At 47.5% G+C, this 26,567-nt stretch overlaps 1 protein-coding gene across 4 annotated transcripts in view; it reads right to left on the bottom strand.

Moving 5' to 3' along the window:
- Positions 1-26,567, bottom strand: part of LOC106572278 (semaphorin-3B) — a 69,338-nt gene that overhangs the window by 18,798 nt on the left and 23,973 nt on the right. The window contains exons 2-5 of one of the 4 annotated variants that reach the window (XM_045695976.2): positions 24,995-25,078; positions 7,546-7,898; positions 6,590-6,747; positions 3,396-3,458 (exon numbers count right to left, since the gene is read on the bottom strand). In XM_045695976.2, the coding sequence (XP_045551932.1) occupies positions 3,396-3,458; positions 6,590-6,747; positions 7,546-7,696 (372 nt within the window). In that variant the 5' untranslated portion in view covers positions 7,697-7,898; positions 24,995-25,078. Of the gene's footprint in view, positions 1-3,395; positions 3,459-6,589; positions 6,748-7,545; positions 7,899-12,607; positions 12,836-12,884; positions 13,221-24,994; positions 25,079-26,567 lie in introns of those variants that run through there. The other 3 variants (XM_045695977.2, XM_045695978.2, XM_014146333.3) reach the window with 3 other exon arrangements.

The following is a 26,567-nucleotide window of genomic DNA, read 5'->3' as shown; positions in this document are numbered from 1 at the left end:
TGACAAACAAAGCAGGAGCAGGGCCTCTGTTTATCCAAGAAGGGGGGTACCTCTCCACCCCATCTTTAATGCACTGCACCCCCCGCCATCCTTTCCACATCAAACCACCCTACCCTACCCACACTCCCTACCCTACCCTACCCACCCTCCCCACCCTCCCCACCCTACCCACACTCCCTACCCCAGTGACACACACACACAGACCATGGAGTGCAGAGCGAGGTTAGGCCGACAGGGCCGGTGGGCAGATGGAGGGAAGCCTTGATGTGTCGCCATGTGACAAAGGGAGAAGAGCGAGCGAGAGAGAGACAGAGACAGAGAGAGAGAGAGAGAGAGAGAGAGAGAGAGAGAGAGAAAGGTAGAGTAAAGTGGCTTTGAGAGAGGTGGAGGAGGGGGAAATTGTGTCACTGTTCCCAGTGTCAGAATCAGGCTCCTGGCTTCTTAGGTCTGCTCTTCATTCCTCTACCTTGCTCCTCTCCTCTCCTCTCCTCTCCTCTCCTCTCCTCTCCTCTCCTCTCCTCTCCTCTCCTCTCCTCTCCTCTCCTCTCCTCTCCTCTCCTCTCCTCTCCTCTCCTCTCCTCTCCTCTCCTCTCCTCTTTCATCTGGGCTGATATCGCTGCCAGGAAGCCACTCAGTCATAACTAACCATGGTCCACTGATGACCAGGATCACTATGTAATACAACCAAGATACCGAAGGGGACAGTTGATGTCAGACAGAAAGGCAACAGTGGATATGAGGATAGGGAGGAGGGAGGAGGGGGATAGAGGGAACAAGAAAACAATGTGGTGGAGACAGGAGGAGAGAATTCAATAATGTTTTACAGTAAGAGTGACAGTCAGGGACTTAGTACAATGGAGCTCTGTGAGAACCAGGGTAGAGAAATCATCCAGGAAACTCCTTTAATAAAGTGAACGGCTAAGAATGATTCGGTTCACAGTGGCAGGCTGCTCCCATTTTGATGGAGGTGGAACCACTTTACAGTAGAAGGAAATAGTTCGAAACGAGAAAAAAAATCAAATAAAATCACAAATCACAAAACATCATAAAAATCACAAAACATATAGATTACTTCTGGCAGTTTGGCTGGCAAATTATTTAGCCATTCCACAATCTCGCCAAAGCCAGGTACCATCCATTCTTCTAAGCAATTGCCAAATGAATCCCATGTTTTACCAGACAGTATTTCAAGTTAACAACACCAAACCTGTTGGCTAGGACTGCAGGCTAAGCAGTCTTGCAGAAAGGCAGCAGTCGTTGAAACAGATCTAACTCGTCCTTGGTGACCTGTTTACTGGCTGTGTGAAGTGAGAGCCGTATATTACTTTGACTCTTAATGAGCTGAGCTGCCGGGTGTTTCGGCGGCATTGGGCTGTGAGGAATCATCCCGTGGAGAACGGAGCCTGTTTTGTCTCGATGAGAGAGGGAGAGAGAGAGAGAGAGAGAGAGAGAGGACGAAGAGACTCCTGGTCTGGGCCATAAAAATAAATAAGTGTCTTTGTTTCTCTGGGAACGGTCGAGCGCAGGAGAGCATGAGGGGAAAAAGTGACATGTAGAAAAAGAGGGAAGGAGAGAAAGAGAGAGAACTTGTTTCCAAATTCACAGTAACAATTGTGTCTTCCCCCGCCCTCCAGAGACACACACGTCACTATAATCAGGGTCAAGAGTGAGGTCGGTGTGTGTGTGTGTGTGTGTGTGTGTGTGTGTGTGTGTGTGTGTGTGTGTGTGTGTGTGTGTGTGTGTGTGTGTGTGTGTGTGTGTGTGTGTGTGTGTGTGTGTGTGTGTGTGTGTGTGTGTGTGTGTGTGTGTGTGTGTGTGTGAATCTCTCATGTGACATAAGGACCTCATAGTCAGCTAAACTCAACACCACCCTGAGAGGTTATGGAGTCACACAGAGAGACAGACAGACAGGCAGACAGGCAGAGACACACACACACACACACTGTCTATACCACAGGCCACCTTTTTTTCCTAAGTCAAATAAAGCCTAAGACCTTTCAGAATGAATCAGAACCTCACCTCAATCTTTTAGAGGAATGAATTAAAGAGAAAGAGAGAGAGAGAGAGGACAAACAGCTGTGTTTCATTCAGACCCCCCCACGTCCTATCAGTGATGCTCAGTGTAGTCAGACTGTGGCTTTACTTAAACACCAAGGACAGAGCCTAGACCCAGGAGACCAGATAATGGCTTTCACTCTGACACTGCCTAAGTCACACAGATACACACACACAGACGAATGCGTGCACGCGCTACACAGTCACAGACACCCACTGACGCCATGGCCACAGTCACAGACACCCACTGACGCCATGGCCACAGTCACAGACACCCACTGACGCCATGGCCACAGTCACAGACACCCACTGACGCCATGGCCACAGTCACAGACACCCACTGACGCCATGGCCACAGTCACAGACACCCACTGACGCCATGGCCACAGTCACCACATGATATTAGGAAAAGGAAGAGAAATACAATGAAAGCATATATCTTCACTTGCTGCATTTCCTATACGTATTACCTCTTTTCATCACACACACACACACACACACACACACACACACACACACACACACACACACACTGTTCTTCAGGTGAAACAAGAGCCAGTGGTGCACTATGAATGGGGCTCGTTGTCTGTCTCCTCCAGCTGTGTAATCAGACTGATGAGGAGTTTCTGTACTCCAGAGCTACACACACACACACACACACACACACACACACACACACACACACACACACACACACACACACACACACACACACACACACACACACACACACACACACACACACACACACCACACACACACACCACCAAGCACATCCACGCAAACAAACTAACATGCATATACCGTATGTGAATACATACATACACACTCACATGCTGATACACAATTAGCTTTAAGTGAGGGAGATAGATGAGTGTGTAAAGTGTACATTTGGGTGGTCTGAGTGGCCTGAGGACTTTGTAGGGTGGGTCAGTGGAGCCCTACCCTGCCCTGCACCCAGAGGAAGGAGTGCTAAGGCCCCAGGGCCAGATAACACAAAGAGCCCAGCCTACCAACCCTTTACAGTAGTTCACTGGAACATAGCACACACTGCGGTGACTACCACTTCCTCTCTATATGACTGGGTGAAAGACAAAAGGAGGATTGGGAAATCCGTGTGAGATGTGTCTGGATACACTGCGGATTTAGCTGGGTGGTGATACTGAACGAGAGTGGTGTTGGGAAGCTGGTTTAGTTCAGTGTCACAGGACAAGATGTACAGTCTCTCTCTGTGAGATTCAGAATATCATCATAAACAGGACTTTGGGAAAGCAAAGTATTTCAAAAGCTGAAAAGAAAGTATTTCAATTGTAGTAATAGTATCAGCGTTTGTTACTCACGTTGATGTCCTTTCCTGCCCAGTTACACTCCTCCCTCCAGTCCACTGGGGCCGGCCAGTAGATCTAAAACACAGAGGTCAGAGGTCAGGGGTCAAGGGAGGCAGCAGGATGGAGGTATGTCTGGGGTCGCGACCTCGAGTAGGAACAGGCCCGCCCGCCACCCTCAGGGAAATGTTTCTAAAGGAGCTTTCCTCCTCCTCTCTATCTCTCCTCTATCTCTCCTCTCTTCTATCTCTCCTCCTCTTTATCTCTCCTCTATCTCTCCATCTCTCAATCTCTCCTCCTCTATCTCTCCATCTCTCTCTCCTCCTCTCTATTTCTCCTCTCTATCTCCCCTCCCTCTCTCCTCTATCTCTCCTCTCTCTTCTCTCCTTTATCTCTCCTCCTCTCTGTCTCTCTCATCCTTTCTCTTTCCTCCTTCCTCTCTCTCCTCTCTCTCCTCCATCTCTCCTCTCTCTCCTCCATCTCTCGTCCTCACTACCTCTTGTTTTTTCTTCCCCGTCTCTGCCACCATGGTGGAGCTGAGAATCCACATGTCACGCCGTAAAAAAGCACACATCCAGGAGTGAAAACAGCTTTAATGACTGGAAGCAAGCCACATGTTCCAGTGTGAAAACACATTGTAAATCACATCACACCAAATCAACAGAGTCAAACAATCTTCTCTGCACTCATATTTCTCTGGCCTGCAAGAACGTACAGACCCTGTACAGTGCGGGGTTAAAGGGTGCATGTTAGGTCAGTTATAATCATTAAAACTCATTTTTCCAACACTCCACAAATTTCTTGTTAGCAAACTACAGTTTTGGCGAGTCGGTTAGGACATCTACTTTGTGCATGACACAAGTAATTTTCCAACAATTGTTTACAGACAGATTATTTCACTTATAATTCACTGTATCACAATTCCAGTGGATCAGACTTTTACACACACTAAGTTGACTGTGCCTTTAAACAGCTTGGAAAATTCCAGAAAATGATGTCATGGCTTTAGAAGCTTCTGAAAGGCTAATTGACATAATTTCAGTCAATTGGAGGTGTACCTGCGGATGTATTTCAAGGCCTACCTTCAAACTCAGTGCCTCTTTGCTTGACATCATGGGAAAATCTAAAGAAATCAGCCAAGACCTCAGAAAACAAATTGTAGACCTCCACAAGTCTGGTTCATCCTTGGGAGCAATTTCCAAACGCCTGAAGGTTCCACGTTCATCTGTACAAACAATAGTACGCAAGTATAAACACCATGGGACCACGCAGCCGTCATACCGCTCAGGAAGGAGACGCGTTCTGTCTCCTAGAGATGAACGTACTTTGGTGCGAAAGGTGCAAATAAATCCCAGAACAACAGCAAAGGACCTTGTGAAGATGCTGGAGGAAACGGGTACAAAAGTATCTATATCCACAGTAAAACGAGTCCTATATCGACATAACCTGAAAGGCCGCTCAGCAAGGAAGAAGCCACTGCTCCAAAACCGCCATAAAAAGCCAGACTACGGTTTGCAACTGCACATGGAGACAAAGATCGTACTTTTTGGAAAAATGTCCACTGGTCTGATGAAACAAAAATAGAACTGTTTGGCCATAATGAACATCGTTATGTTTGGAGGATAAAGGGGGATGCTTGCAAGCCGAAGAACACCATCCCAACCGTGAAGCACGGGGATGGCAGCATCATGTTGTGGGGGTGCTTTGCTGCAGGAGGGACAGGTGCACTTCACAAAATAGATGGCATCATGAGGAAAGAAAATTATGTGGATATATTGAAGCAACATTAGTTAAAGCTTGGTCGCAAATGGGTCTTCCAAGTGGACAATGATCCCAAGCATACTTCCAAATTTGTGTCAAAATGGCTTAAGGACAACAAAGTCATGGTATTGGAGTGACCATCACAAAGCCCTGACCTCAATCCTATAGAAAATGTGTGGGCAGAACTGAAAAAGCGTGTGCGAGCAAGGAGGCCTACAAAACCTGACTCAGTTACACCTGCTCTGTCAGGGGGATTGGGCCAAAATTCACCCAATTTATTGTGGGAAGCTTGTGGAAGGCTACCCAAAACATTTGACCCAAGTTAAACAATTTAAAGGCAATGCTACCAAATACTAATTGAGTGTATGTGAACTTCTGACCCACTGGGAATGTGCTGAAAGAAATATAAGCTTAAATAAATAATTCTCTCTACTATTATTCTGACATTTCACATTCTTAAAATAAAGTGGTGATCCTAACTGACCTAAAACAGGGAATTTTTACATGGATTAAATGTCAGGAATTGTGAAAAACGGAGTTTAAATGTATTTGTCTAAAGTGTATGTAAACTTCCGACTTCAGCTGTATGTGTGTGTCTGTGTGTATCTGTGTGTTTGTGTCTGTGTCTGTGTGTGTGTGTGTGTGTGTGTGTGTGTGTGTGTGTGTTTGTGCGTCTGTATGTGTGTCTGTGTGTCTGTGTGTCTGTTTGAATGTCTGTGTACGCATGTGTCCACGTGTGTGTGTGTCCATGTTATGGTCTGTGATTCATATGTCAATGGACAGGTTGTGTTAAAGTCTGTGTGTTATCCTTTTTCAGTCTATCAGGTGCTGGTAAATCTGAGGCTAGTTACCTCATCCAAAACATTATAGAGGACCACTACGGAAATAATCAGTTACTAACCTTTTCCTGTCAAGTAATGGGAAACATCAGGCATCAGAGGACAGCAGTGTGTGCGTATGTGTGTGTGTGTGTGTGTGTGTGTGTGTGTCTCAGCGCGTGCCCGTGTATGTGCATGTGTGGGTCAGAGAGGTGTTGACAGGTTATCAGAGATTGTGTGACCCCCCCCCAAATCACCACGGTAACCCCTGACCCCAATCTCAGCTCTGAGTGGATGAGAGTGAGATGAGATCCATCAGTCTGTCAACACAGCTCTGACGTGCTAAATCACCGCTAACTCACCATAACATAGCGTGGCTCAGAGCCCTATCTTATCCATACCATCATCTACCACAACATAGACATCTGAACGTTATCATAGCATCACATTCTTTACACACTGGATCGTGGAACCATCCACGTATGTATGTCAAACAACACAGAAATATTCATGGCAAAACTTTTGTTTAATATCATGAAAATATCAAAATGATGACATTCACTATTGCTCGTGTGAACACATTCACAAAGCATACGGTTCATTGATTCATTGACTGACAGGAAGACTGACCTTGTGCTCCTGCTTGGCAATATTATCCAGGCTGAGCGACAGCAGGAAGTTGCGTGAGCCCACGAAGAGCCGTCCCCTCTCCTCGTCCAACAGCAGGGCGCTGAAACAGCAGGAACGCTCCAGCTCGAACCGGCGCACGCCGTGGAACTGCTGCAGCTCTGAAACACAACACACCAGCGACGAGTTATACACACATCACGTTAAAACAACACAAAATGTCTAAACTCAAAACTTCATACGCCATGACATTTAAGTGTTTTTCATAAGAGCAACTTTTCCAACGCTTATGTTGATAAATTAGACCCAATATTATCCAAAAGTTATACAAGTCCATATAAATGTTTTATTTGGCTCTACTGCCAGGGTCAGACCAGGACAGAGGTTTCAGTAGTCAGAATGGTCTTTGTTACAGCTTTAGAATCAGCTGTCTCAGCCGGGCTGAGTGGGGCTTATAAGATCTAGAGGAGTGAAACCTCCTTTCCTTTCCTTTCCTATCCTCTACTCACGCCTATCCCTAATCTCCTCTCTATGCTAGGGAACCCTGTGAGTGTTCCACTGTAACCGTGGAGACGGGGATATCCCATGGTTTAATGGCCCATGCTCCAAACTGGGCCTGTGTCACTGGATATGAGCAAGACTACAGTAGCTACTTTCCTGCTAGACTTACATCTCTCTCTCTCTCTCTCTCTCTCTCTCTCTCTCTCTCTCTCTCTCCTCTCTCTCTCTCTCTCTCGTTGCATTTGTGTTCTGAGCATGAAGGAAAAGGGCCTGGACTGTGTGGGTTTGATCGTCATCGAGCTGCCGTCTTACGTTGACGCCGCCACTCACGAGACAGAACCCAACACTGCTCCAGTGAGCCCGGTCCAGAACAACACTAACCGCACATGCTCATAAACGCATCCAAGGTGTTTGTGAAAAGGACATGCCTGTAGAACTGGAGGGTAGCAGGGCCTTACCTTTGTAGGAGAGCTTCATGCGAGGGGAGGACGAGGAAGAGGAGGAGGGTGAAGAGGAGGCGCTGGTCTTGGGGATTCCGCTGGATGAGACCTGGGAGGCCACGAGGAGCAGGGAGCCCCACGTCGTCATCATCATCACTGCCATCATCATGGTGTCCTGGGGTTGGCACTAGCCTGGCCGGCTAGGGTTGAAATGGATCTGGTTGTTGTCGTAGCAATGGACAGCTAGCTCTCCTCTCCAAACGGATGTCAGCCTTCGGCGTTGTGCGGCGTTCCCCCGTTCTGCGTCTGTCGTACCGCACACCTCTCAGCTCCAACGGGACTGAAGAAGCTTCTCACAGTGGCACTGGAACCTAAAAATAACCAAGCAGAGAGGGACTCGTTAAAAAGCAGGCTGGACAACGTACATCACTGCCTCTCCTTCCCTCCTAGCACCAGGAGGTAATTTTAGCCAGAGAGGCTAATGGCTGATGCCCAAGACCACTCCTGTTAAAACCTCTATAAAGACCAGCTGTAATCGTTTCACATTACGGGACGCCATCCCAGGCCCATCAAACACCCAGCCCCGGTCACCTTTATGGGGGTAGGGAGTGAGGAGGACGGGGGAGCTGGAAGGGGTGGAGGGCCCCTGAAAGACATGTGGGGTGTGATATGTGAGGTGGCCCAGTGCCATGCCCGCTTTAATCTCCAACACAAGCGCCCGCTCTGTGGCAGTGCCAAACCCTGGCTGGGATGGCATCTTGTCTTCTCATTCCTCTCTGTCTCTGCTATCCAAACTGACTTCTCCTCATTACCGGCCAGCACTAATGAAGTGCACTGCAGATGAACAGGCTGGTCAAAGTGATTGGGTGCTTAATGTGATATGTGTGTGTATAGACAGTAGCTTACCAGGCGTCTAGCATGTGACACACATACTGTACAATACACATTCTCACAGGCTCACAGTGTATGAACTTCCACACTCACATGCACACACACAGGCACACACGGTCTTGTACAGCTAACCTTGTGGGGGGGGGGGGGGGGGGGGGGACACAATTCAGTCCCATTCAAAATCCTATTTTCCTTAACCCCTAACCCTAACCCGTACTCTTACCCTAACCTTAACCCTAACCCTAAAACTAACCCTAGCTCCTAACCCTAACCCTTAATGTAATTCTAACACCAATTCTGATCCTTAACCCTAAACCCACTAGAAACAGCAATTTACCTTGTGGGGACAAACAAAATATCCCCAGTTGGTCAAATTTTGGTTTGTTTACTATTGATGTGGGGACTTCTGGTCCCCACAAGAATAGTTAAAAATGTCCACACAAGCGCACACACACACACACACACACACACACACACACACACACACACACACACACACACACACACACACACACACACACACACACACACACACACACACACACACACACACACGCAATCAAAATCTTTCCCCTCTTAGTCCTCTGACAGCGTTTATTTCAGTGAACATACCGTAGCCTACTTCATTACAGCACCTCAGTAACCTCCCTGTTGGCCCACCTTCACTAATACAGTATGACTCTGTCTGTCGTTCTCCTTCTTTCTCCCTGTCACCCTCCATTTTTTTCTCTGCCTCTCCCTATCTCTCCATCTCTCTTTCTCTCTCTCTCTCTCTCTCCATTCCCCTCTCTCTATCGATGAGCAGTACGGCGGTGGGTTCAGAGGGAGAAAGAGAGAGGGGAGGAAACTCAATCATGTGCAGTTCTGAGGAGCTCCAGTCTCTCTGTGGGTCAGTGAGGAAGATGTTAAAACACAAGTGGGGCCCGGGCCCCCAGGAGATGGACGGTCGGTGGCCTCATGCTTCCAGCACACGGTCATCTGCTGCTCTTCCCCATATCTAGTTCCCCCGAGGCTCATCACCAGTGGCCAGGACATATTGAAGTCATCAACCGGACTAATGTGGACCTGAACTCTGAACCACTGTATCTCTGGCTCTACCTTTTAGTTTCTGTTAGAGTGTTGACCCCTAAGCCAACCCCATCAGGCTTGGCTTACACAGGGGGTTGACCTTTGACCTTAGGGGGGTAGGCAGGGAGTGTGGTCCCAGTACAGACCGTTTAACTGATGGGAGGGATGGAGAGCCTGCCAGATGGTTAGTTCATGTATCCACAGGCCTATCTGCTGACAGGTGAGCTGGAGGCCTCTGTGTGTGTGTGTGTGTGTGTGTGTGTGTGTGTGTGTGTGTGTGTGTGTGTGTGTGTGTGTGTGTGTGTGTGTGTGTGTGTGTGTGTGTGTGTGTGTGTGTGTTGGGAGGTGGAATATTATTCTGAATTTTTCTCTATTATCCACTCAGCAAGCCTTCAAGGCCGCAGAGACACACACACACACACACACACACACACACATTGTTCTTCAGGCTGCCTTGACAGGTTTTTGCTGCAGTCATTAATTTTTAAGACACATATCCTAGAAACTGTCACATTCTCTGAGCGTACCCTCGTCTCTCTGAGGACAGAGTTGATACAGGTCCATGGAGGGTCTACCTGCCTTCCATTCCCTTATACATCACCTCAGTCCTCTCTATAACGAAGCTCCGGGACAGTCCCAGAGCACTGGCGAGCAGATGAACACACAGGCCTGTATCTGAGTCCCAGTAGCTCTCAGGCCTATATCACAGTGCTATATCACAGTCCTATATCACAGTGCTATATCACAGTGCTATATCACAGTCCTATATCACAGTGCTATATCACAGTCCTATAGCTCAGTGCTATATCACAGTCCTATATCTCAGTGCTATATCTCAGTCCTGTATCACAGTCCTGTATCACAGTGCTATATCTCAGTGCTATATCACAGTCCTGTATCACAGTGCTATATCTCAGTGCTATATCACAGTGCTATATCACAGTGCTATATCACAGTGCTATATCACAGTCCTACATCACAGTCATACATCACAGTCCTACATCACAGTCCTTTATCACAGTCCTTTATCACAGTCCTTTATCACAGTCCTATATCACAGTCCTATATCTCAGTGCTATATCTCAGTGCTATATCTCAGTCCTATATCTCAGTGATATATATCAGGCCTATATCTCAGTGCTATATCACAGTCCTATATCACAGTGCTATATCACAGTCCTTTATCACAGTCCGATATCACAATACTATATCTCAGTCAAATATCACAGTCAAATAACTCAGTCCTGTATCGGAGTCCCAGTAGCTCACAGTCCTATATCAGTGCAGGAGTCAGTGTATGGTCTCAGCACAGCAGAGCATGAATTCTGGGTCTATTGAAGTGTTAAGACAGCAGGGCTCTCGTCAACTCCCAGGTCCCAGAGCCGAAAAGAGCCGAAAAGAGAGGGACCAAAAGTACCACATTGACTCCCACACAGAGTACTCTACTCACACTCAGCTACGTCTAAGTTATGCAGGGAACCTCTCTGTACGGATCTGTACGGGTCTGACACGCTTTTGTATAGATACACAACAGAAAATCTGCCATAGCGGAAGCTTTGCCCATGAATATGTGTTATGTGTTTAAAGGAGTGGCAACTTAGATGTTAATGAGGGAGACTGCAGAGATGGCATCATTGAAAGGCAGGGTAGGGTCCGTAGTCAAACACACACACACACACGCATGTCTACGGGCACATACAGATTGAGAGTGGGGGGGGGGGTGCAGAAGCAAAGTACTTCAACTCCTGTCCTGAGATATGAAGGAGGGGCCGGGTCCCATTGTCTCCTTAAGCTCCTATCAGTTGAAGGGGTACTATTGTCGGCCCCTTTGAAGCACTACAACACATCCGCCCTGAGCTCTGAGCTCTCCCCACACACACCACAATGCTTCTTAATAAAAGCCTTTAGCTGCCTGACACTTGTATTCATTTCAGCTTCAATAGCCACGAAGCCACATGAAGCAGCCCCCTGCCAAGAGCTGTGGATTAAAAGCAGAACGAGAGAGAGAGAGGGAGAGAGAGCGAGAGAGAGGGAGAGAGAGCGAGAGAGAGCGAGAGAGAGCGAGAGGGAGAGAGAGAGAGAGAGGGAGAGAGAGGGAGAGAGAGAGAGAGAGAGAGAGAGAGAGGGAGGGAGAGAGAGAGAGAGGGAGAGGAGAGAGAGGGAGAGAGAGAGAGAGAGAGAGAGAGCGAGAGAGAGAGAGAGAGAGAGAGAGAGAGAGAGAGAGAGGAGAGAGAGAGGAGAGAGAGGGAGAGAGAGAGAGAGAGAGAGAGAGCGAGAGAGAGAGAGAGAGAGAGCGAGAGAGAGGGAGAGAGAGCGAGAGAGAGGGAGAGAGAGGAGAGAGAGGAGAGAGAGGGAGAGAGAGCGAGAGAGAGGGAGAGAGAGCGAGAGAGAGGGAGAGAGAGGGAGAGAGAGAGAGAGAGAGGAGGTAGAAAGGGAGGGAGACTCATTGGGACGAGGGACGTCGCTGTACTGTCAAAAACACCCCAAATAGAAAAAGACACGGACAAAGTCCCTCCTTCAGGCCAAGAGTTGTATGAAAAAGTGAGGTCAAACAGGTACCAATCCCAAATCAATACAAACAACTGTTAACCTGAGGCCCAACAAAACGAGAGGTGTGACTAAATACAATAGAGGAAAGAGAGCAGTGAGGGTGTGAGCAGAACACATTTACTGTTACACAGTGTATTTCAGCCCCGCTGCCTGCGCTATGCGGGGGGGGGGGGGGGGGGGGGGGGCAGAGGGAGAGAAAGGAGCCGATTGTTCTTGGGGGAAAGAGTTTGGCTGGCCCCCGACCGGCTTTTGCTCCTGTATATCCGCCCTGAGGGGAGAGAGAGCCAGGGAGGCTGAACGGAGAGAGGCAGGGAGACTGTGGGGAGAGAGGGGAACTAGAGTCAGGAATGCAGGAGGGGAGAGAGGGGAGCGAGAGCCAAGGAGGCTGAGCGGAGAGCGGTACGGAGGATGAGTGGAGAGAGGCAGGGAGCCAGGGGCTCTCGGCTGGTGCCTGGTTGGTGTCTGGATCCCAGACATTTGGCCAAGTTTGGGACACACTCAGAGAGTAGCCGACTTTAGCTGCCTGAGTGGAGGAAGTCCAAAACCCTAAATTCCCCCCAAAGGAACTCACCTCTCCTTCTGTATCCAGGGCAACCGCATTCCCTCTCAGGGTCCACCTGACCCAATAATGGTCCAAAGCACAACGTGTCCCATGGATACCTCCTCAACACTACTTTCCAGCAGGTTGTCTATCTATTCCAGGACCATAATCTGTGCTCCTCTTTCTGTTTCTCAGTGCGCATACACACTTACTGACTCATTCACACATCGCTATATACACCATTTCACACACATTTACACACTACCCCCACACACTCTCCAATATACTGTGTTGAATCCACACAAACCCCAGAGGTGGATAAAAAAAATCCTTCAGAAGAATCCACAGAATGGTAACGGTAGAGTCCTCTCTGAAACACTAGATGTACCAGCCTCAGGGGGACACAGCAAAGGAGAGATGCATCAAAGCCAGGGGGAAATCCAGTGAGTCAGTCAGCCAATGCAGGCAAGGCTGGTGGGTGAAGAGACGAGACGAAGCCAGGCCCAGTATTCCAAGAGTCAGCCGGAGCAGCAAGCACTGCAGTCCACTCAGAACGAGCATACCTCTCCACTATACAACTATCACTATGAAGAGGAACGGAGCCAGAGCACAGGGACTTAGAGTGAGAGGTGGACAAGAATAATGGACTTAAATTCAAGAGCAGTGTGAGAGAGAGAGAGAGAGAGAGAGAGAGAGAGAGAGAGAGAGAGGGGGGAGATAGGGTGTGAGCGAAGAGAAGGTGGGAGTTAAGAGGAGGGAAGGGGAAAGGGGCAGGGAAATGTGCTGTTGTTGGGTGAGTGTGGGAGAAGTGAGAGAGAGGCAGCAGGGGAGTTCTGCTCTTGATATCTTAGCAATCCAAGGCTAAAGATGTGCACCGTTCATACACGGTGCACAACACATGCAGCCCGTATACACACAGCTAACTGGACAGATAGGAGGGGACCACAAGCCAGGTCCAAACCGTTTGTCTGCGAGTCAGATCTTATTTTAGATCGAGGTCACCGTACACATACGTGGTAGATTGGCACATCCCATACACTCAGGGAAGACGAATCGCTACCTACAGTAGTCACATGCAGGTATCATGAGTAGGGCTCCTACTACTAACTGCAGATGTGTATATGGTATACTATCCACTAGTATCTAGGTGCATACGTTGTGAAGATGATGTGAGGTCTGACACACAAACACACACACACACACAGGTATATTCAAGAATGCCTAGCACATCTGATGAGATATGTCTGCTCCTCTCTGAGCCGTCTGGGGCCAGGCAGTGTGTGTGTGTGTGTGTGTGTGTGTGTGTGTGTGTGTGTGTGTGTGTGTTGTGTGTGTGTGTGTGTGTGTGTGTGTGTGTGTGTGTGTGTGTGTGTGTGTGTGTGTGTGTGTGTGTGTGTGTGTGTGGTGTGTTGGGTGTGTAGAGAAGAAGGGTCTGGCAGAGTGCCAGGGAGGGTTGCCAGGTGCAGCCCCCGCTGATGGTATGAGGGACAAAGGGGCGAGAGAGCAGGCACAAAGATGCCCCTTCCCCTCCACCCCTGTCCTGCCCCTCTGTCTCTGGACCAATGAACCCCCTGATGGGCGCCCTCCTGACCCCTCTCTGTGGCCATGGCAACCCCTCCCTGGTGAGAGGGACTTTGGGTCTCCTGTTGTCTTGTTGTCCTTCTGCCCTCTACATCATAAACCTATCTCATTACCACTCATCCTATAGTCCTCCTATAGCCATCCTATAACCATCCAGAAACCATCCTATAGCCATCCTATAGCCATCCTACAACCATTCTACAGTCATTCCATAGACATACTATAACCATTCTACAGTCATCCTATAGCCATCCTGTAACCATCATATAGTCATTCTATAGTTCTATAGTCCTCCTATAGCCATCCTATAACCATTCTACAGTCATTCTATAGCCATCCTATAGCCATCCTATAGCCATCCTATAACCATTCTACAGTCATTCTATAGCCATCCTATAGCCATCCTATAGCCATTCTATAGTCCTCCTATAGCCATCCTATAGCCATCCTATAACCATTCTACAGTCATCCTATAGCCATCCTGTTACCATCCTTTACTCCTCCTATAGCCATTCTATAGTCCTCCTACAGCCATCCTATAGCCATCCTATAACCGTCCTATAGTCCTCCTACAGTCATCCTATAACAATCCTTTAGTCCTCCTATAGCCATCATGTACTCATGATGTAGCCCTCCTATATCCTATAGCCATCCTACAGTCATCCTATAGCCATCCTATAGCCATCCTATAGCCATTCTACTGTCATCCTATAGGCATCCTATAGCCATTCTACAGCCATCCTATAGGCATCCTATAGCCATCCTATAGCCATTCTACTGTCATCCTATAGCCATTCTACAGCCATCCTATAGGCATCCTATAGCCATTCTACAGTCATCCTATAGGCATCCTATAACCATCCTATAGCCATCCTATAGGTATCCTATAGTTATTCTGCTGTCCCCATAGGAGAACCCTTTGAAGAACCCTTTTTGGTTCCACGTAGAACCTTTTTGGGTTCCATGTAGGACCCTTTCCACAGAGGGTTCTACATGGAACCCAAAAGGGTTCTATATGAAACCAAAAAGTGCTCTCCTTGGGACCAAGAAGGGTTCTCCTCTGGGGACAGCCGAAGAATCCTTTTGGAACCATTTCTTTCTGGTGTATGTGCTGTGAAATTGACCAATAGTGCCTTGTTTCTGTATTCAATTGTCTCAACCTTACTGGTTAACTGTATCCAATCTAAAAGAATGTCTGGTTCTGGATTGGAAAAGGAATCTTTGTTTGTAAATCACACAGCTTGTTTTTTCAGTTGGGTTGTGCGAGCGTCGACGCTGCATTGAGTTGAGGTTACTGTCACAACCAGTTAAGTCTCCCTACCCTCCCAGCACGTCACACGCGCACAATATAACACACAACAAGACTCCTCCAGTCAGTCAGTCCCTTCCCGACATAAAAAACAAACACCTGGTCTGGCCATGTTGTTCTGAGCACCACAGCTCATCTACCCTTCCCAGCAGCAGCACTTACAAGTACTGTACAGTAACACGTTTGGAACACAACCTCCCTGAATGAGAAGACCGAGCATCATAGTCTCACATGTGATGCCTGATTGGCTGGTTATGTGGTTAGGCTGCTAGGATTCTTGTAGATAGTGGACGGGTAATCATGTGATTATGTATAACGTTTAGAAGTAGGTCAAATAAAATCAAATCGGAATTTATTGGTCACATGCACAGGATACAGTCGGTGTAAACAGTACAGTGAAATGCTTGCCTGCAAGCTCTTACAAGTAGTTTACTAAATAAAATAAAATAAATACAAATGAGAAAAAAAAGGGAAAAAAAGTACATATAAGAATAAAATAAATACAAACAAGAAAAAAAAGTAGATATAAGAATAAAATAAATACCTACAAAATAAACACAATATACAAGCTATAATACAGTCTGACCAAAATGACCCAAGGGTCATGAGCTAGAAGGATCAGTTGGATTACATCACAACTGTAAAAAAAAAAAAATGTATTTCACCTTTATTTAAACAGGTAAGCTAATAGAGAACAAGTTCTCATTTACAACTGCAACCTGACCAAAATAAAGCAAAGCAGTGCAACACAAACAACACAGTTACACATGGAATAAACAAGCGTACAGTCAATAACACAGTAGAAAAAAAAGAAAGTCTATATACAGTGTGTGCAAATGGCGTGAGGAGGTAGGCAATAAATAGGCCATAGTAGCAAGTAATTACAATTTAGCAAATTAACACTGGAGTGATAGATGTGCAGATGATGATGTGCAAGTAGAAATAGTAGTGTGCAAAAGAACAGAAAAGTAAATAAAAATGAGGTAGGTAGATTGGATGGGCTATTTACAGATGGACTATGTACAGCTGCAGCGATTGGTTAGCTGCTCAGATAGCTGATGTTTAAAGTTAGTGAGGGAAATATAAGTCTCCAGCTTCAGCGATTTTTTGCAGTTCGTTCCAGTCATTGGCAGCAGAGAACTGGAAGGAAAGGCGGCCAAAGGTGGTGTTGGCTTTGGGGATGACCAGTGAGATATACCTGCTGGAGCGCGTGCTACGGGTGGGTGTTGTTATCGTGACCAGTGAGCTGAGATAAGGCGGAGCTTTACATAGCAAAGACTTATAGATGACCTGGAGCCAGTGGGTCTGGCGACGAATATGTAGCGAGGGCCAGCCGATTAGAGCATACAGGTCGCAGTGGCGGGTGGTATATGGGGCTTTGGTGACAAAAGAGATGGCACTGTGATAGACTGCATCCAGTTTGCTGAGTAGAGTATTGTAGGCTATTTTGTAGATGACATCGCCGAAGTCAAGGATCGGTAGGATAGTTAGTTTTACTAGGTTAGGTTTGGTGGCGTGAGTGAAAAAGTCTTTGTTGCAGAATATATACTACGGAAATATACTACTGTCACATTTAGAATGATGGAAAAGGGGTTCTAACGTGTATTCCAAAATATAAGGACGCCGGTAGCTAACTAATATGAGTTTAGTCACTTAGCTCCAATAACAACAACATTTATGGCACAAGTACAGCTTGCATATAGCTGGACTGTCCTTCCTTATGACATCCCTCATATAGCCATGTTCAAACGCCTGTGAAATTCACAATAGCAAATGCCAGCAGGATGACCAAGGGGGCAATGAGGGCTTGTGGGTGATTTGGCCATCAAACAAATAATTGAAATAATAATCAGCTATTTATATATAGGCTTGCATGCATAAGTACACAGAGGGGTAGAGGAAGGGCAGAGGAAGAAGAGAAAGAGGGCAGAGGCCGGAAGGAAGGGGACACCAGTTCCACTCGAGGACAGTTTCCCAAATATGGCTGCCAGGAGCGGCTAGCTAAGCCGTGGCTAACGTCCGTGAGCTCTGCGGACAGGGCAACACGACATAAAACTATTTATTGGACTAAGTGGATCATTAACACCGTGGTGACCGCAGTCATTCTGCCAGCTGTGTAACCTCGCATTATCTCATCACAACACCCACGCCCGATTGGCCCAGGACACAGAGCGACACTGATTGGTTGACACTGGGCCATTCAAGCAGACAGGCAGGCCAAAGGCCTGGTCATAAATGACTCAGGACGTTTATGTGTGTCTGTTTTTATTACAGCAGAGCACAGAAAACAAATGAGATGAGGTCACTACCGCCCAGGGAGGGTTGAAGGATTAGACAGACAGAGTGCTCAGTGTGCTAACGATAATGTGACGTGACTGAGTGTGTGCGCTGCCTTGACACAGATTTTAACCTGGAGCCACAATTCACCCTCTGTTTTCATGAGCAATCCATTGACAAATTTAGCGATAAAGGCTGTAACTGCCCATATGAACTCTCACTTTCCTCATCTCTCACTGTTCAGCTCCCTCTAGACTTCCACTTTCTCCACTCCCTCACGCTTTCCATCTCTCAATCTCTCTGCCATGATGTGGGTATCCTGGGGGTCATCTACAGTATGCCATGGGCCCTTGAGCCCAGTCTGGTCCCAGTGTCCACCACAGGGATAATCCCACAGTTAGCAGGGCCATGCTGGGGGCTAGGAGACAAGGGGACAAGGCCAGCCTGGGGTGGGGGGCTGATCCCCATCCCCTTTGATGTGGTCAGGATCTGGGGTGGGAGCTGAACCCGCGTCAACCCCCCCCCCCCCCCCCCGACCAGGTACAGAGGGTCACAGAGTGGATTAAAGCGCCTTCAAACATAACAGGGGCTTAGTGTCACGACCCCCCTCCCCCCACCCTCTACCCTCAACCAACCCCAACCCTACCCTCCTCCACCCTCCTAAATATTCACAGTCACAGGGGTGGGAAATGCAGCAGGTCCCCTCTGGAATGTGGTTCAAAGATCTCCCTCATTCCCACAACTGATGGTTAAATATACAGCTGGCTGCGACTCTCTCTCTAAAGCACAGGGCCCTGCAGCAGGTGATGATGGCATCTTGATCTGACGGGAAACGGAGACGAAACATGGGAAATCACCTAAGAGAGATGTTCAACTCTTACCACCCGCAGGAGACACACATTGTATTAGGTATACCACCTCATTCACAAATATATCGTTCGCTCCTGCAGACAGCGAGTCACTTGGCATCGAGGCGTTCAGTTACTGTTTGATTGAACGTTAGAATGGGCAAAACAAGCGACCTAAGCGACTTTGAGCGCGGTCTGATTGTCGGTTCCGGTATCTCAGAAACAACCCGGCCTCCAGGGCTTTTCACGTACGACAGTGTCTAGGGTTTACCGAGACTGGTGCGACAAACAAAAACATCCGGTCAGCGGCGGTCCAGTGGGCGAAAACAGCTCGTTGATGAGAGAGGTTGAAGGAGAATGGCAATAACAGTGCAAGCTAACAGGAGGGCCACAAACAGGAAAATCATGGATCAGTAGAACAGTGGAGCGCAGAACGACATCTCAGAACACGTCGGTCCTTATCACGGATGGGTTATTGCAGCGGGTTCCACTCCTATCAGCTAAAATAAGAAGAAACAGTTCCTGTGGGCACACGATCACCAACACTGGACACCTGAGGAGTGGAAAAACATTGCCTGGTCTGACGAATCTCAGTTCCTGTGGCGTCATGCTGATGGCAGAGTCAGGATTTGGCGTAAGCAGCATGAGTCCATGGCGGTACAGGCTGGTGGCAATGGTGGAATAGTGTGGGAAATGTTTTCGTGGCACTCGTTAAGTCCCTTGATTCCGGCGAAAAGGGGGCTCTGACCCGGTACTAGATGGGTGTACCTAATAAACTGTCCGCTGAGTGTATAAGTGAGTACATACACACGTGCATTAGCAAGCACGTACACCTTCCACTACCCACCCTCCAGCTCTGGCACCTTCCTGAGATGGGATTATGTTTGATTGACAGCAACTCTCAGCAGGCCTCTCCAGGTGAAATGACGCTAATATGGCAGCCTCAGCGCCAGCTAAGTCTGTCTCCTCGCTCTTTCATTTCCTCCCATGAATCCCTGCTGCATTTCTTACAGGATTATGGGCTGGAGGTGTTGAGGCCACACTGAGGCAGGCAGATTGGGAGAGCTCTCTCTCTCTCTCAGGAAGGAAGGAGCAATTTTTTTGTCTCTCTCTCTCTCATTCTCTTTCTCTCCCTTTCTCTCTCTCTCTCTCTTCTGTCTCTTTCTTTTTTCTTCCCTATCACTGTTTCTTCCTTCATCTCTCCCTCCCTTCACTTGTTTTTTTCACATCCGTCGAAGAAGCTGGAAAGTGCTCTCTCTCTCGCTCTCTCTCTCTCTCCTCCTGTTCACCTAATTTCTTTAATTCCATCTGGGAGGGTGATGAACTTCCAAACCTCCCTCTGCCCTCTCCCTCTCTCGTCCAGGCCAAACTCTGTGGCCCTGACGGGCGCACACACACACACACACACACACACACACACACACACACACACACACACACACACACACACACACACACACACACACACACACACACACACACACACACACACACACACACACACACACACACACGAAGTATGTGAAAGTCATTCTGACAGCTTAACCTAAGGGATAACCAGCTGCCATACAGTCAGAAGGACATACAGCCACACACTGAAACACACAGTGAGAACTATCCGTGTACAAAATGCCTAAAGCACACTGTAAAGCTATACTGAGGATCTGTAGCAGTGCAACAGTGCTCTGAAGGCTCCACAGGCTGCAAAGCTGTCCTGATGATCCTAGTTATCCCCATTCCCTACACTGCAGGCAGGCAGGCAGGGCTGTCTAGTTAAGGCCAGACCAGACAGGCGATGGCAGAGCAGGCCAGCGAGACGCTCATCCTGATGGGCAGTGATGCGGGCAGACAGGCTGCTTTCAGCACCACTCGGAGACAGATTAATAACCCCAGGCTCTGGAGCCACAGCAAGCCATCCCTGGGGAAATCTCCCTATGTGTGTGTGTGTGTGTGTGTGTGTGTGTGTGTGTGTGTGTGTGTGTGTGTGTGTGTGTGTGTGTGTGTGTGTGTGTGTGTGTGTGTGTGTGTGTGTGTGTGTGTGCGTGTGCGTGTGCGTGCGTACCCGAGGGAAATCTGAGAAAAACGAGTTGTCCTGACTAGTGGTGCAAGTCTAAAAACCTCCCATTTCAGACAGGATGAACAACTCTACTGAACCCCACTACACAGTACTACAGCAACATGAAAATACAGTACATTAGTATTACCAATGCATATTAGAAATATGTCCAAATGCACAAATGGCCATGCCAATGATTAGAACTTTGAGACATATACCATCAACAGTGCACACAGATTTCTGTTTAATTGACAGGCATGTAGGAAATTCAGAAAGATCCACTCAGACTTCACCCACAATGCAACCTCCAGCCTGTGGTTGACACTGTAAGAGGCAGATTAAATGGTTGATTGGCAATTTGTTTTTTTATATTTGGGCTATAAACGCCTTCTGCTCGTACACACAAATGCATGCGCGCATATACGCGCACACACACACACAATGAGAGAGGGAATTCCTGTGCGCTGGGTATGAAGTGCTGTCTCGCCGGGGCAGAAATTCCCTCCATTAAAGTGTAATTGAAGGCAACCAGAACCCGGGGCCGATGATGGATGAGGTGCCCAAAAGGAGGAGAGCATACTGGGGGAAAGGAGGGGCTCAGACCCCCCACATCCACACCATATCCACCTCCAGCTCCACCTTTATACAGCTAAATTAAAGAGGGCAATCAGCAAACTGCACAGCCAGCACGGTACAGAAGTAGGATCTTAATTTGAGCCAGTCTTCTAAAGCAGGAAAATAATCCTGCAGCAACAGGAAATGTGATGGTTTTTTTTTAATGGAAATTACAAACTCCAGAAGCCTTTTGTTGTCCTGCAACAGGGTGATCAAATGAATATCCTACATCTGTAGCACACACAGATTTCTAAAGAGATCCCATGTACAAATATACATACACACAAATGCAAACAACCGATGCACACACATGTAACCAAGCACAAGAACAGACACTGCCACACGCACAAACCTATGCACAAACACATGCAAAAGCGCAGTGCCCTCCACTATTTACTCTTTTGATAGGAAATTGACAGAAGAAAAGTGAGTGATTTACTGTCACTAGCCCATGGAAACACCCCATTGGAAATCACCCTATATCACAGTACCAACAGCTGTCATTAACATCAAAGAGAACACACACGCAAACACTAAAGCTAAGACAATAAAAACGTAAAGGATGTCTGGAATCCATGTAGACTTGTACAGAACACGGAGCGCTTTTTCATCTGATGCCAAGGACAGATTGACAGAACAGCTTTCCTTTCACCACACGCATAGGCCTGTGCACGAAAACACATGCAGAGTCTGCTCATGGACTATTAGCTGTTACCGAAATACTATTACATTGTTCTTCCAATCTCTCTGGGCCCAGTTTTCTGACTCTCACTTCCCTCCCGTTTTCTCTCTCCCTCCTTCCCTCCCTCCCTTAGGTTACAGGTATCCTGCCAAGAGCAGAGTCTAGTTTAGAGGAGTGATCTCAGTTAAAGACTGTTCGTTCCGTCCACAAGGCCAATTCTTCTGTCATCTGCTCCTTGCCCAGCCCAGCCTCTCTTCCTGCTATGCTACGCTCCGCTCCGCTCTGGGCCAATGTGTCAGAGGAAAAAACAAAGCTGTTCAAACTTTGGGACACTACCAGCAGTAACCTGATGTAAGAGTAGGGGCAGAGAGAGAGAGAGACAGAATGAGAGAGAGAGAGAGAGAGAGAGAGAGAGAGAGCAAGGGAGAGAGAAAGGGAGAGAGAGAATGAGAGAGAGAGAGAAAGAAAGAAAGATATAATGAGAGCAAGAGAAAGGGAGAGAGAGAATGAGAGAATGAGAGAAAGAGAGAAAGGGAGAGAGAATGAGAGCGAGAGAGAAAGGGAGAGAGAGAATGAGAGAGAGAGAGAGAGAAAGGGAGAGAGAGAGAGAGAGAGAGAGAGAGAGAGAGAAAGGGAGAGAGAATGAGAGAGAGAGAGAGAGAGAGAGAGGGGGAGAGAGAATGAGAGAATGAGAGAGAGAGAAAGAAAGTTATAATGAGAGCGAGAGAAAGATATAATGAGAGAGAGAGAGAGAGAGAGAGAGAGAAAGATATAATGAGAGCGAGAGAGAAAGATATAATGAGAGAGAGAAAGATAATGTTAGAGAGAGAGGAAAGAAAGAAGAAAGAAAGAAAGAAAGAAAGAAAGAAAGAAAGAAAGAAAGAAAGAAAGAAAGAAAGAAAGAAAGAAAGAAAGAAAGGAAGAAAGAAAGAAAGGGAGAGAGAGAGAGAAATACTTCCTTTCTTCTTAACCCTGATTTAGACACTGGGTAAAGACACATTGGTGACTGCCAGTACCCTACTCTAAGTACATCCACAGTGGGACAGTCCACCAAGTTCAGACATACACATCCTGTTCCCATTGCCTTTCTCAGACATGCTCACTCATTCCAGCCAATGTTGGTTCACCTAGATACACTGTGCTAATGCGACAAACTGGCTTATGTGCTCTCTCTAGCTGGGAACTGTAGCTGTCTTTTACTGTTAACTTGAACCACCTGAGCATCCATAAAACAGTCAGAGAACATTCTAGAACATTCCTGACCTACGTACTGTACCTGTCACTAATCGAGACCACTACACCTAGTAAAGAATCCAGAGAGGGGCAGGAAAGTCAGCCAGGTCACCCGTGATAAAAGTCAGTATTCGACCTCCATCCATGTCTGAGGACGTCGGGAGATGACATGAAAACTGGCCACTAGGGGCAGCAGTGAGCTCTGTTACAGTCAAGTAGGTGTTGGCTTTGCTAGGGCGTTGTGGACAGGGATGGCTGATAAGTATAAGTATGTATAAGTATAAGCATCGGCCAATGGTTCAAATCCAGCAATAGAACGTATTTTGTTGTTGTTGTTTTTTAAGCCTATCACAAACTTTAACTCTTACCTTAACCATTCGCAGTTAATGCCTAAACTTAACCGTAAACCCTTTTGACGTTTGAGAAACATGGATGAACGTCTAATTCTGACGTGAAACTGTGAGAGCTAGTTGAGTGAAGTAGGCTATCCCACAGCCGACTAGAATAGCTACTGCCGTACAGTAGAGCTTTCATCCCAACTGGCCGATGTGTCACTCACTCAGGCACACACAGCTGCTGTCCATTTTGTGGGATTCTCCCGTGCTGACTCTCTGTTTCTCTTACTCTTTAATTCTTTCTCTTTCCATCTACTTTTCCCTCCCATCTCTGACTGTCTCTTCCTCCATCACTCCCGCCATTCCTCTCTTTCTCTTTCTAAATGATCTGTGTCCTAAGGGTAAAAGAGGGGGGGGGGGGGGGGGGAAATACAACACTCCCAAACATAAAAATAGTTATTGGGGGGGAAAACACAGTAATGAACATTTTATTTTTCCATAGTAAACTCTTTCTTAACGTAACATTAACATACAGTACACGGCTCTGACCGCAGGCTAATAAAACCATAAAGTATAACTGGATGCACACGACCTCACATAACCCTATGACAAAGCTGGCCAGGGGAACATTGAGGATACATTCTGGGTTAACTCTGTGCAGCGACATACAGTGAGCATGGCTTGCATCCTGTTGGACAGGCAAACCACAGAGCTGCAGAACTCAGCGTGGGATTGGTAATAAATCACAGGTCTCCTCTACACAAGAAACACACATTTTACCAGACAGTCCTATCCAGAGTGACTTACAGGAGCAATTAGGGCACATCAACAAGCTTTTGGCCTAGTCGGCTCAAGGATATGAACCAGTGACCTTTCAGTTACTGGCCCAATGCGCTTAACCACTACGCTACCTGCTGCCTCATGTGGGCAACAAACGTATACACCATCTGACCTGGTGGCAGATGCAGCATACGGCACACTGTCTAAAGCTGAGTAAATACATCACCTAATCATCTCTAAACACCTGTGGGGCTGTAGGACAGACTTCTGGGGGAAAGGGGACTGGAGTCCAGGACCAGACAGACAGACAGACAGACAGACAGACAGACAGACAGACAGACAGACAGACAGACAGACAGACAGACAGACAGACAGACAGACAGACAGACAGACAGACTCACTCACTCACTCACTCACTCACTCACTCACTCACTCACTCACTCACTCACTCACTCACTCACTCACTCATATGGGATATCCATAGAGGAAGCCTAAAGAGGGATGACAAATGCACACAGAGAGAAAGATGGATAGAAATACAGGGAGGGATAGAAAGATGGCCCAAAGGAATAAGCACCGGAAAGAGGAATAGCTCTTCTCACAAATCACCTCTTTTCTCTCCCCCCCTCTCTTTTCTCCTCCGCTCACAAACACACCGTCACCTGCGCAATCCATTGAGCCAAGATAAAAGAGATACTTGCCAACTGCCAATCACATATAATGGAGGCCTCAGCTTGAGCCAATGGGAGGGCCGGATGTCTTAATAAATCTGCGTTGAAGTGGCCCTGAGGGGGAACAGAGGATAGGCTGGGATTACCTCTCCCTAAAACCACTGGAGCATTTAAAACAAACACACACTCATACTGTTGACAACATACACACACTGACACACACACACACACACACACACACACACACACACACACACACACACACACACACACACACACACACACACACACACACACACACACACACACACACACACACACACACACACACACACACACATACACACACTGACACACACACACACACACACACACACACACACACACACATACACACACTGACACACACACACACACACACACACACACACACACACACACATACACACGCACTGACACACACACACACACACACACACACACACACACACACACACTTCCTATGACTGTGGTGACTAATGAGTGGAATTATGACTTGACCGTAGGAGGCCATGGTCTGGTCTGACCGCTCCTCGTCGTTCCCTCACGGTTCCCCCATAGAGGTGTGTTTGCGTTACGGCGTTCGACCACCACTATGGAGCTGAACAGTAGGGTGCCATGGTCACGGTTAAACCAGCTCAATCCAACCACACGGCCAAGGCAAACTCATCCCCCTGCTGCAGTGCGTGCTGGCAGAGCAGGGACGGCCCACGGAGTCCCAAACCTTCCCTGCCCCTTTCCCAAGCCCAACTCTCACCGCCTGAACCCCCCCCCTACACCCCCTGATACTGACCTCTACCTGCACATACAGTACACCTCCCCCCCTAACCCACCCCACCCCACCCATGCTCTCCACATGAGTGACTCACAAAGACAGACACGCATGCCGGAACCCTGGGATCCTAAACGGAATCTGAGACAGTTACTCTCTGAGGGCCAAACCAGAAGTTACGTTTCTCTCTTTCTCCAGGTTTGGTAAATAGAGAACGGAGAGACACACACGTTTCACATGCATGCACACATTCACACACGCAGGCACACACACACACAGAGAGAGAGCTAGCCACGGTAGGGTCTGGTGTCCCAGACACAGAGACAGACAGGGGAGTGGGACAGGGGGACAGTGGTGTAGAGCTATCAGTCCCCCTCCCTAATGAAAACAATGCAATCTACCCGACGCTAATTGACTTGTTAATTGGGCCTATACTGTAATTAACCGTTTCAATGAATCCAGTTAATTCTGTCCCAATGTATCTGTCCTATTGTCTAGTCAATTCAGTCAATATGAGACACAATGGTCATACTATCTCGTTGTTATTTTCATGTAGAAAACCTTTTTATTTTGCAGTTAGATCTGGAGTAAATTCACATATTGGCCTGAGTGGGAATATATAATTTAGTGTTGTGTCTCGTAAGGTAATGTCATACATGTTGACTAGACAGACTCCTAGATATGAATGGTATATCTATTTACCCAAGTCTGAAAAACAGCAAAAGAACATTGGCTAAGCTGGAACACTAGTACCAGCCCACAGCAAATTAATGGAATCGAACGTTCGCAGAG

The sequence above is a fragment of the Salmo salar genome, chromosome 15 (assembly GCF_965601325.2).
Source record: "Salmo salar chromosome 15, fSalSal1, whole genome shotgun sequence".
NCBI lineage: Eukaryota > Metazoa > Chordata > Actinopteri > Salmoniformes > Salmonidae > Salmo > Salmo salar.
Note: the sequence above shows the minus strand (reverse complement) of the source record. Positions and strands in the feature narration are given on the sequence as shown.